The sequence below is a fragment of the Macrotis lagotis genome, chromosome 2 (genome assembly GCF_037893015.1).
Source record: "Macrotis lagotis isolate mMagLag1 chromosome 2, bilby.v1.9.chrom.fasta, whole genome shotgun sequence".
Taxonomy (NCBI): domain Eukaryota; kingdom Metazoa; phylum Chordata; class Mammalia; order Peramelemorphia; family Peramelidae; genus Macrotis; species Macrotis lagotis.
Window position 1 is genome coordinate 25,771,190 of NC_133659.1, and position 13,175 is coordinate 25,784,364.

The following is a 13,175-nucleotide window of genomic DNA, read 5'->3' on the forward strand; positions in this document are numbered from 1 at the left end:
CAATTCAAGGTGAAGCCAGAAAAAACAACTGTGTTCTATTTCCCCACCAGGAGGGCACTTTGGAAATCAAAGTCTTAACATGGGCTCCTGGCCCCTGCTCCACCCTTCATTACACTCCATGATGTCACCGCCCAGGTCACTGTTCTATATTCTACTCCCCTTCTTTCCTGCTTTCAAGAGTGCTAGATCTGATTGATGACAACACATTTATTATCACTTTCTCTGTCCCAGGCATACTATTAAACACCAGGGACACAGATCCAAGCAAGACAAACTTACATTTGAATGAGGGGAACAATCTCTGAAATGGATCTAAAATGGCCACAATGGCCACATTGGAAACTGTCCCAGAAGAACATCAAGGCCTGGACCACAGGACCAGAGGAGGGGATGTCATTCATAGGGGATAGTCAACAGACCAGTTTCCTGCTGGAATGTAGTGTCTAAGGGGAAGACAGTCTGAAAGGGGGAACCAGTTTGGGAAGGTTTTAAATGATGAACTGGGGGGCAGCTAGGTGGTGTAATGGATAGAGCACCGGCCCCGGAGTCTGGAGTACCTGGGTTCAAATCCAGCCTCAGACACTTAATAATTACCTAGCTATGCGGCCTTGGGCAAGCCACTTAACCCTGTTTGCCTTGCAAAAACCTAAAAAAAAAAAAAAAAAAAAACTGTACCCACCCTGGTGATTTGCAATTTCACATACAACCCTCATTTTTTGTTCTACTGTGGACATAACAATGCCATTTTTGTTGATATTTGTAAAATTCAAAATTTTTAAATGTGGGGGAAAAATAAATAAGAACTTGCATAGTCAGGAGAAGGGGATTAGAAAGAAGCCTTCCCCTACCAGATCTAAAATTATATTGTAAAGCATTAGTCATCAAAACTGTCTGGTACTGGCTAAGAAATAAAGTGGTGGATCAGTGGAGTAGACTGGGGCAAAAGAGACAGCAGTAAAACGATTAAAATAATCTGCTGTTCAATAAACCCAAAGAGTCCAGCTTCTGAGATAAGAACTCTCTCTTTAATTAAAACTGTTGGGAAAATTGGAAGTTAGTATGGCAGAAACTTGGATTAGACCAACACCTCACACCCTATACAAGATAAGATCAAAACGGGTACAGGATTTGGACATAAAAGATAATATCATAAGCAAACTAGGAGACCAAAGGAATAGTTTACTTGTCAGATCAATGGAAAGGGAAGCAGTTTATGACCAAGGAAGAGGAGAACATCATTAAAAACAAATTAGATAATTTTGATTACATTAAAGTAAAAAGCTTTTGCACAAACAAAACCACTATAACCAAGATCAAAAGAAATGTAGTAAATTGAAAAACAATTTTTGCAACTAGTATTTCTGACAAAAGGCTCATTTCTAAAATATACAAACTGAGTCAAATTTATTTTAAAAAAAAGCCATTCTCCAACTGACAAATAGTCAAAGGATATGCAAAGGCAATTTACAGATGAGGAAATCAAAGCTATCAATAGCCCTACAAAAAAAAGTGCTCTAAATCATTACTGATTAGATAAATGCACATTAAAGCAGTTCTGAGGTACCATATCACACCTGTCAGATTGGCCAATATGACCAGAAAGGACAGTGATCAATGTGGGAAAGGATGTGGGAAATACATTGTGGGTGGAGCTGTGAACTCATCCAACCTTTCTGAAGAACAATCTGGAATTATGCCCAAAAGGCAATTAAAATGGGTATACCCTCTGATCCAGCAATACCACTACTGGGTCTATACCCTGAAGAGATCACGAAAAAGGGTGAAAACATCACTTGTACAAAAATATTCATAGCAGACCTGATTGTGGTAGCAAAGAATTGGAAATCAGTTGAATGTCCATCAATTGGGGATGGCTGAATAAACTGTAGTATATGTATGTTATGGAACACTATTGTTCTATTAGAAACCAGGAGGGATGGGAATTCAGGGAAGCCTGGAAAGACTTGTATGAACTGATGTTGAATGAGATGAGAGAACCAGAAGAATATTATACACCCTAATAGCAACATGGGGGTGATGTTCAACCTTAATGGACCTGCTCATTCCATCAATGCAATAATCAGGGACAATTTTAGAGCACCTGTGACAGAGAATATCATCTGTACCCAGAGAAAGAACTGTGAAGTTTAAACAAAGACCAGTCTATTACCTTCAATTTTTTTTAAAAAAGTGTCTCATGTACTACATAATTTTGCTGTCTCTAATATTTTATTTTCTCCTCAAGGATATGATTTATCTCCCAATACATTCAATTTCGATCAATGTATAGCATGGAAACAAGGAGGGGGGTTAGAGGAAAAACTGTAAAATTCAAAACCTTACAGAAAATGATAAGTAGAAACTACTATTGTATATAATTGGAAAACAAATAAAATTTTTTTTAAAAAAAAGCCTTCCCCCAAAAAAAGAAGGGAAAAAGGTCCCAAGTTCCTCTGATAGAGAAACCTTCAAAGTGGAAACTGAGCCCAGGTAGCCAGTGCCACAGGATTTCTTCAGAGAGAGAATCTGCACATTGGAAAGATAAGTTTGTTGTTCCAACAGACTAAAGGTTATTTACAACAATCAGCTACTGAAAAAGTCAGAATTATGGCATGGAAAGGAATCTCAAGAAACCATTTAGTTCACAGAAGAGAAAATGGAAACCCAAGCCAGCATAGTAGTTTGCAAAGATGACTATACAAAGCTGCCATCTCCTGCCTCTTTCTGTTTACTAGAGGTAGTACAAGGATATCCAAAAGATGGGGCTAGATGGAACAGTGGAACACCAGCCCTGTAGTCAGGAGGACCTGAGTTCAAATTTGACCTTTGATACTTACTAGCTGTATGACCTTGGGCAAGTCACTCAATCCCACTGCCCCATTCCCCAAAAAGAGAGTGAAGATACACAAAAGACATTAAAATTTTGAAAGTGGGATGAAAGGGAATGGAAGGAAGAAAAAAAAAACTTGTTAATTGAGAAAAAATTAATTTAATTTTTAAAAATATCTGTAAATGGGGCGGCTAGGTGGCGCAGTGGATAAAGCACCGGCCTTGGAGTCAGGAGTACCTGGGTTCAAATCTGGTTTCAGACACTTAACAATTACCTAGCTGTGTGGCCTTGGGCAAGCCACTTAACCTCATTTGCCTTGGAAAAAAAAAAAAACCTAAAAAAAAATCTGTAAATAATGATTCACAGATTTCACTGCAATGATCACATACTACATAACCACAGCAACACATTCTAGTTAAACAGGCATCCCCAGCAAAACCAGCCCCCTCCCATGCTTCCAATCCTGAAAGGTACTTGCTCCTCGCCTCCAAAGTGCAAACTCTACAGTCTCCTTCAAAGTCCACTGGGACCTTGGTTCCTCTCCAAACCCTTCCCCAATTTCCCCCAGGCATTCATGTCCTCTCTCTGAAATCATTTGACATGTATACAACATTCATTTATGTGTGATCATACTTCTGCTTCCTAACAGAATGCACTTCTTGAAGTGAGGTCATGTTCAGGTTTTACTCTGTGAACCTTTGAGCAGTACCCAGTAAAGGTTTAATAAATGCTCACTAAGTCAATGAATGATGTTCACATGTTTGACAGTCACTCTGCATCATCAAGTGCTTTTAGAGCACAAAAAAATGGGCCCCCAGGGGATCCTCCCCATGAGACTGTGAAGAAGGCCTGGCTTTGGAGCTTGAGGACTCCCTGCCACACTCTGTGGGATCCCCTTCTAGCTATCTCATGATTTTGTTGTGGGGGTCCAGCATCCGTGGGGTCCTTGGAACCTGACAGGAGAGATAGAGTCAGCGAAATGAGTTGAGTCAACACAGGGGTTAAAGGCAGGAACTGCTGCTCAGATTTTATTTTTATAGTCTCAGAATCATGTATGCATCAAGCAAGCAAGCTAAGATCATTTCCTTGGTTACAAAAGTGTACAATTTTCATTATCAGTCATATAATTCATATAGTTACCAGTTTGATCATGTAGTGGTTACAAGTTTGATTATCAATCATGTAGTGGTTACAAGTGTGATTATCAATCATGTAGTTAATTTTTATCCCTGCTCAGGCCATGGTGACCTCAATCTGTCTGCTATGTAGTTTGTTGCTGCATTGGAAAATTATTAATTCATTTAAAGTTATTAATTAAGCAATTCATTTAATGGAACGTTTTTATGTTTCTGTATATATAAAATGTTTTTCGATACACTCCCTTGACAACCTATAGTGAGGGTCATTATGTTTGTCCACCATCCGTTAACTCCTACAACAACCAATTTTCCTTTCAGTCCTTGTTGGTAGAAACCACAGTTTCTGTGACTTTTTTATTCTTTCCCAATAAACTAAGGCTGTTAGAGTTCACATATCGGTCACCTATACTATTTTTTCACCATCTTTATCATGTATTCCTGTGTATGGAAAAGGGGGCAAAACTGTTAATTTCCCTGGAATTCTACCTAACCCATCTTGTATCTATTTTCCCTGTATATATTCTGACATCTTGGAATTCCCAGCGATGGGTTTTCCAGAGATTTCATAATGCTGAAGCCTTTTGTAAGCTTTAGGGAGAGGCAATCCTGTTGAATTTGGACAGAGTTCACAATCTGTTTTATTCAAGGAATTTCTCTGGAATCCTTCCTTTATAATCATTCCACTATTAGGATGAGTAAGTTTTGCAATCAATAATAGACCTATAAATATGGGGATACATGGAATCCCTATATATATTGAAGAAGGAAATGTTGTTCCATCAGGCAGTGTGGCCACCTTGAGTCTTCTTGCTGCTACTGTGTCAAGCAGCTTAGAGACCCTGACTCCCAACATTTCGTGTGCTTATAACCATTCTGGGATAATTCCTGGGAAATTTTTTTAATGGGTCCTTAAAGAATGGTGTCTGAACAGGAAGCAATGATCACAAAGCACCAGCCTGGCCAGGATAACTCAATGTCTTTTTTTTTAAGAGTGTCACTAAACTGTCAGAGCAGGGCAGTGTAGCACATACAGTTTACTTAATATTAAATAAAGCATCTTAATCCATATTTGGCATTTTTAAAAAACTACAGTGCCATTCCTCAGCAAATAAGTGAACCAAGGACAGGAACAAAGCATTTTCAAAAAACATATAAGACAAATGAAGCCAGTTAAACATACCCCAATTCACTAGTGGTAGAGAAGAGCATGTATGGTTCTATAACTGAGGTTTCATCACATGCCCTACACATTGACAAATATGACAAAAATCAAAGGTAGTCAATGTTGGGAGAGGTTATATAAAACCAAAAACACAAACCCACTACTCATAAAGCTATGAATTAACCCAGTTCTTCTGGATCTCAATTTGGAATAATGAGAGAACTACTCAAATCCTTCAAGAAAGCAAGCCCACTCTTGGGTACAAGCCCTAAAAATGGCAAAGACAGAAACACACCCAACATACACCAAAGTGTCCATAGCATTGGGCGGCTAGATGGAGCAGTGGATAAAGCACCAACCCTGGAGTCAGGAGTACCTGGATTCAAATCCAGTCTCAAACATTTAATAATTACCTAGCTGTGTGGCCTTGGGCAAGCCACTTAACCCCATTTGCCTTGCAAAAACCTAAAACAAAGTAAAATAAAAAATGACAAGTATGTGGAATTTGAAGAAACTAGTTTGGGGTAGAAATAGGGTTATAAGTATGAACAGATAGTCAAATAGGAAGAACCAAAAAAATATATATATACAAAGTACATCAATAAAAGTTGAAAGAACACCAAAATGGAGTCATTCAAGACCATCTGGTCACAAAAATAGATGAAATCACAGTATCAAATATTTTTGTCTGATTACTCTTCTGTGTTACAAGGGTTGCTTCAAACTAGAGATGACTGATATAAAATTAAAATGCATCAGATAAACTTCTGTCACAGGGACCTGGCCTATGGAAGCTCTCTACCTGAGAGCTTGTGTCCCACCTGAAGCCCTTCCCTGGCAGAGCAGAGAGAGAGAGAGAGAGAGAGAGAGAGAGAGAGAGAGCCTTGATGAACCCACCCTAAAAGAGACCTGAGAGGCCTTCCAAGGTGGAAGGGTCTCCAGAAGCCATCTACTCCAAGCCCAGAAGCAATTCAAATGGAATTGGCAGATAGCTGATATCTGATCAAATAAAAATGCGGAGGAATGTGGCTGCCCTTGCCCTCTGGAAAGCCATTGCGGCTGGCAGACGTGCCTGCTTCAAGACTACATTTTAGAGGGGGTGGCACTGGCCCCCCAAGCTTCTGGGGCAAGGAGGAAGGAACGCTGGCCTGGCTGTCAGGCGTCCAGCGAGGAAACTCGAGCTCCGGGCCCTGGCCAGAGGAGGCCCGTGCCCTGGGCCCTGCCCAGCCCGAGGCCCCGGGCCGCCTGCGGCCTGTCCGGGCGGCGGGCTGGCGGCTGCGGGCCCTCTGGCTCTCCTTTCTTCTAAGTCACGCCGGGCTGGCTCCCCTCGGTCTGTGTGGCCCCGACGTGGGCCTTCCTTTCTGGGTGAGTTTGCTCATTTACAGAACGGGGGCTGGGCCCCTCCCCAGCTCCGGATTCGGGGTCCGAGCCCCCCGGCCCCGCGCTGACTCCCCGACGTGGGGGGCTGCACCCCGGGGGCGTCGGGAGGAGCAGGCCCCCCATCCCGGCCCCCGGGGTGACCCGCGCCCTCTCCCCGCGTGGGGCCCCCGCCCGCGGGCCCGCCTCGGCGCCGTTACCTTGGTCATGCCCACGCCCACCACGAACACGCGCAGGGAGGCGCTCGGCTTCGGGATGGGGACGACCATGGCGGAGGGTGCGAGGGCTGAGCGGACCGACCGGCCGACGGGACCCACTGACAGCGGCCCGGGCCGGCGCCTATGAGGCCGGGCCGGGGCGGGGCGGGGCGGGGCGGGGCCCTGCGTCATCAGGAGGAGCCGAGCCCCGCGGCGACCACGCGAGCTCCCGCCCCTGCCGCGCCTGGGGGGGGGGAGTGCGCGTGCGCGAGTCCGGGCCGCAGCGGCTCCTTGGTCCCGCCCCTTCGTCCTGGCCTTCTCGATGCGCATGCGCACCCGCCTTCTTCCCTTGGCCGCGCTGTTAGGGCTGCGGGTGCCTGTGTAATGCATCCAACGATCCATGAACCTTTTACGAAGCACCTGGAATTTCCCTTTGCAAATAGTTTCTCTTTTGAAGGGAGAAGCACATATCTATATCTATCTATCTATCTATCGATCTATCTATCTATCTATCTATATATACATGCGTATCTCTGCTAGGAACAATGGGTGTCTAGCCTGTGCTTGCAATCCCCTGGCAGTACCAGCCCTACCCTACAGGCCCGTCTTCAAAGCAGCCTCCCGTCATCCAGCACCCCTCAGAAGGCATTCCTTTTCACTAAATGGTTTATTTGAGGACCTCGTTCCTACCTCAGAACCCTCATCACTGACTGAAATCACATCATGGGAAGTTTGGACTTTCAGTGATGAGCCTCTAGCAGAGGATTTCCTTCACAAACACCTTGAGGACTGGAAACAACGTTCCAGACTGTTTGCAGTTCAGTCACACCTAGGCTTTGTTCTCAATCAAAAGAATAAAAGGCCTCCGGGAGAAAATAGGGCAAATGAAAGGAAAGAGGACTTCTTCCCCAGTAGCCACACACTGATGTTTATCAGCAGGGAGGTGAAGTCTTGGCAAGCAAGCGAACTGGATTTCAGTGAGGGGGGCCTGTACTAAGTCACCTACTTCACCTTCTCCAGAGTCAACTGGGTCCAATGGAAGACTGGAGATGGCACTGGATTCGAGGCAATCAGGATTAAGTAACTTGCCCAAGATCACACAGCTACTTAAGTGCCAAGTGACTGAAGTGGGATTCGAATTCAAGTCCTCTTGACTCCAAGGACAGGGCTTTATCCACTGTACCACCTGGCTTCCCACAGATTAAAATTATATAGATAGAATCCTATTTTGCTTTTCAGGTCTTTAATCATCCCTTTGCCATTGCCTGAGATTTCCTACCATATACAATTTACCTTTGTTTGTTCTGTTCAACAATTCAATTCAATGCTTACTCAGTAGTACTACCTACAAATCCTGTACTTTCAGGTCACCCCTTCTAGGAAGTTTTTCCTGAGCTCTCCTTACCTTCCCAAAGAAAACTGCAGTATTTGCCTTTCTCATTCTTTATCCTTCATGTGTCCTTATTAGGTTATTCTATCATTCTTTAGTTGCATCTGACTCTCCATGGTCCCATTTAGATTTTAGTAGCTGTGTGATCTTCACAAAGATACTAGAGTGCTTTGCCATTTCCTTTTTCACCTCATTTTACAGATGAGAAGACTGAGACAAACAGGATTAAGTGACTTTCCCAGGGTCTCCTAGCTAGTAAGTCTGAGGCTAGATTTGAAATTCTTAAGCTCAGTCTTCCTTACTCCAGGCCCTGCATTCAATAGCTTGGACCATCTAATTGCCCCTGTCTTATAGTTCCTTATGTTCATACTTTAATTTTATTATTAGTTTGTAAGCTTTTCAAAGGGCATGTTGTATTTTTTTAGTTTGTTCTTCTTTTTATTGATGTGCTTTTTAAGATTACATTTATTTTCATTAGACTGTAAACTCCTTGAGGACAGGGAATATCTTTTGCCTCTTTTTGTATCCCCAACACTTAGCATAATGCCTGTCACTCAATACATACTTAATAAATATTTATTGAATTGAATTTCTTTACATAGCTTTCCTCCCCCCTTTCCTCAGAAAGCTATTCTTGTAACAAAAAATTTAAAAGAAGGAAGGGAAAAAACTAATAAGAGTAATAGAGTTAGAATTTATATAGCATTTTACAAAGATTATCTCATTTAATCTTCATAATAATCTAGGAGGTGGGAACTATTGAATCTTAGCTGCAAAATGAGGAAATTGGGGCACAGAGACAGTGATTTTTTTTGCCCAGGATCACACAGCTACTAAAAATCTGAGGCCAATCCATATCTGACAGATATTCCACATCCATACTCACCTACCTATCCATGGTAGATAGGGCACTAGAAACAGAGTCAGAAAGACTCTCATTCAGACACTTGCTATTGTTCTTGTTTATGTTTCCTTCTCCAAGAGGACCAATGACCTCATAAGGGTGATGTTATGAATTGGATTGAAGTGAGGCAGAGTAACTCAAAGTTATCATCTTACTCATTCATACAGAATCAGAGTCATCAGAGTCCAGTGGTTAGACAACAGTCAAGATACCTGTGACCCAGGATCTAAAGAGGACTCATAGATGACAGTGGTCATGCAGCCAGTTTAACCTAATCAGTCCTAACTTGTCAAAAGTTTTAATTTGATATCACTTAAAATTATACATATATAATATACATATACATACATACATATATATGTATATATACATATATATATGTATATATACATATATATATATATATATATATATATATATATATATATATATATATACACATATAAAATAACAGTTTCTAGAGCTCAAGAAAAACTCTGGGCCTGGGAAAACCATAAAAACATAGTAACAGAAATCATCCATCAATCATGATAGTTCCTGCTCTGAATTGTGCTTTCCTATGTTAAATGAAGTGTATCATAGAACCTGTACTGTACTGTAACCCTAAAATTATACAATCAACCCAGCCATTCTCACAAGACTACTACTTGGATGGTCACAAGGGGTGTAATTGGGAGCTAAGATGGCAGTGTGAAGGCAAGATTTCCCTGAAGCTCTCATCCAAAATACTCCAAAAATCTTAAAATTATGACTCTAACTAAATTTTAGAGAGGCAGAACCCACAGAAAGACCAGTAAAACAATCTTCAAGTCCAAGATAACTTGGAAAATCCATGGGAAGACTCTGTTCCAACTTGACTGGAAGGGGTGGCAGGGCAGCCAGGGTGTCAGCAGAAACAAGCTCCAACCTTTTAGGAACAACCCCCAGGGCACCTAGGTCCCTGGGGGCACAGGGACTCTTGAGCAGAAATGGTTTCCAAACCTCTCAAAACAAGGTTCACCAAGCACAACTTGGAAGATCATCAGGAAAACTCTGCCAGAGTGAGTGCAGAGTCCAGGCCAGTGCAGCCCTAGCCCCGGTAAATGAAAGGAGGCCTGTGGAGCCACCCAGCAGGTAGCCACCCAGAAGTTGCTTCCAGAGTGCTCACCCTCAGAAGCTAAGAGGGTGGGTGGAGACTGTCTAGCTTTGTCCATATTCAGACCCTGGTCGCAACTGGGGACCTTATTGCCATAGCAGAACAGGGACTCTTCTCAGAGCTCCAGGGCAGAAGGGAGTGCTTGTGGTCATCCATAGACCACAAAAGCAGTCAAAGCCTCTCATAAGACATGAAAGAAACTGAGATCCTTGTGAGGGTATCCCAATAACCCTCAAAAGATTGGGAAGAACCTCAAAACCAGGATATAGGTTGGGGAAATGAGCAAAAAAGAAAAAAAAAGAATCTGACCATAGAAAATTACTTTAGTCCTATGGAGGATCAAAACACACACTCAGAAGATGACAAAGTCAGAGCTTCTGAATGCAAAGCCTCCAAGAAAAATAGGAATTGGTCTCAGGCTATGGAGGAGCTCAAAAAAGATTTTGAAAATCAAATAAGGGAGGTAGAGGAAAAATTGGGAATAGAAATGAGAATACAGGAAAATCATGAAAAAACCAAGTCAGCAGCTTGGTCAAGAAGATACAAAAAATACTGAAGAAAACAACATGTTAAAAACCAGTTTATGTCAAATGGAAAAGCAGTACAAAAGGTTAATGAGGAAAAGAATGCCTTAAAAAACAGAATTGGCCAGATGGAAAAGGAGATGAGAAAGCTCTCTGAAGAAAACAACTCCTTCAAATGTAGAATGGAGCTAAGGGAAACTGATGACTTTGTGAGGAGTCAAAAAACAATAAAACTATTAAAAGAATGAAAAACTAGAAGAAAACATGGAATATCTCATTTGGAAAAAAAACTGACCTGGAAAACAGATCCAGAAGAGACAATTTAAAACTTATTGGGTTACCTGAAAGTCATGACCAAGAAAAGAGCCTTGACTTTATTTTTAAAGAATTTCCACAGGAAAATTTCCCTGATATCCTAGAAGTTGAAAGTAAAATAGAATCCACCAATCTCCTCCTGAAAGAGATTCCCCAAAAATAACTCCCAGGAATATTATAGCCAAATTTAAGAATTCCCAAATCAAAGAGAAAAATATTACAAACAGCCAGGTTAAAAAAAAAAAAACAATTCAAATTTTGTAGCACTACAGTCAGGATTACAAAGGACTTAGCAGCATCTACATTAAGGGCTCATAGGGCTTGGAATATGATATTCTAGAAGGCAAAAGAGCTTGGAATGCAATCAAGAATCAACTACCCAGCAAAACTGAACATCCTCATCCAGGGGAAAAGAGGGACATTGAATGAAACAGGGGATTTTCAGATTTTCCTGTTGAAACAACCAGAACTGAACAGAAAGTTCAATCTCCAAGTACAGGTCTCAGGCAAAACATAGAGCGGGTGGACGAGAAGGGAAAATTTTATAATTATAATATAATATATATAATATAACTTATAATATAAAAAACAAGGGATTTAATGATGTTGAACTCTTTCTACTCCTGCATGCGAAGATGATATTGATAACTCATATGAACCATCTCAAATAATAGAGCAGTTAGAAGGAGCATATTTAGACAAAGCACAGGAGAGAACTGGATATGAAGGTATAATATATTATAAAGATAGAGTCAATGGGTGAAAATGGAATGTACCAGGAGAAAGGGAAGGGAGAGATAGAATGGGCTAAGATATTTTATGTATAAGAATCAAGAAAAAGCTTTTGCAATGGAGTGGAAGGGAGAAAGGTGAGGGGGAATGAGTGAGCCTTCATTCTTATTGGAAATGGCTCAGAGAAGAAACAACATATACACTCCATAGGGTATAGAAATCTATCTTACCCTAGAGGAAAAAGGAGTGGAAAGGAATGGGAGAAAGGGGACAGGGGAATGGGGGGGGGGGCTGTAGGTGATAGAGGAGAGGGAAGATCCTGGGAGAGGGTAGTCAGATACAACACACTTTTTTTGTTTTTTGCAAGGTGGTGGGGATGGATGGCCTACCCCGGACCCCACAGCGAGGTGGTTGTTGAGTGTCTGGGGTGGGATTTGTGCTTGGGTCCTCCTGGCCCCAGGGCTAGTGCTCTGTCCACCACACCACTCAGCAGCCCCATAACACACTTTTGAGGAGAGACAAAATGAAAGGAGAGAGAGAATAGAATAAATGAGAGTTGGGAGAACTGGATAGAGAGAAATACAATTAACAATAGCAGCTGTGGGGGGGGGGGGGAATATGGAAGCACCTTCTCTGATGGACTTATGATAAAGAATGCAATCCATCCCAGAGATAAAGTTCATGGTATCTGAATACAGACTGAAGTACATTTTTTTCTTTTTCTCTCTGTTTATGGTAAGGTTTTTCTATTTTTGTGGGGGAAGGGAAGATAATGTTTATTCTTACAGCAAGACTATTTTAATAATGTGTAAATAAATAATTTTTTTAATTAAAAGATAAAAAAACAAGGGATATAATTGTTGTATCCTATAATCCTACATGATGGACTTGTCCTGGGAAGATGACTCAAGTCCCAAATCTGATATGTTTTATGATTCACCTGACCACTTATGGATTATGTATAAAATAACTGGCTTCTTACAAAGAAAGTGATTTATAAACCGCTACCTGATTTAATATCACTCTGTCTCTGGCCTGCTTTTCCATGACCAGGTTAGAGACAGCTCAGTTTGTCCTTCATTCTCAAAAAAGACTATGAGTGTCTTGCCCAAAGTCACATAGCTAGTAAGTGTCTGAATCAGATTTGAACTCAGATGCTCCTGATTTCAGGGCCAGAGTTCTACCCACTGCACCATCTAGCTGCCAAGAGACAACTCAGTAAAGACTAGGTTAACAGACCCAAAGTGGAACAAACTACCTTGGAAGAAGGAAGTGTCACAGGGGCCAATAACTCTATGGACCTTTAAAATATATATACAGATTGGATTGATAAGCTTGGAATGACTATCTGTAGAGTTCGTGTAGAGTTATGGATTAGACTTACACAGCCTCTGAGCTCTCTTCAAACTCTGAAATTTGATGATTGAGAAGGTGAGAGAAATAAGAATGGTAGGGGCAGTGCTTGGCCCC

General features: G+C 41.6%; 1 protein-coding gene across 1 annotated transcript in view; it reads right to left on the reverse strand.

Moving 5' to 3' along the window:
* Window positions 1–6,912, reverse strand: part of SCP2 (sterol carrier protein 2) — an 80,190-nt gene extending 73,278 nt beyond the window's left edge. The window contains exon 1 of the mRNA XM_074221415.1: window positions 6,709–6,912. Coding sequence (XP_074077516.1) covers window positions 6,709–6,897 — 189 coding nt within the window. The 5' untranslated portion in view covers window positions 6,898–6,912. The remainder of the gene's footprint in view (window positions 1–6,708) is intronic.
* Between the last annotated feature and the right edge of the window lie 6,263 nt (window positions 6,913–13,175).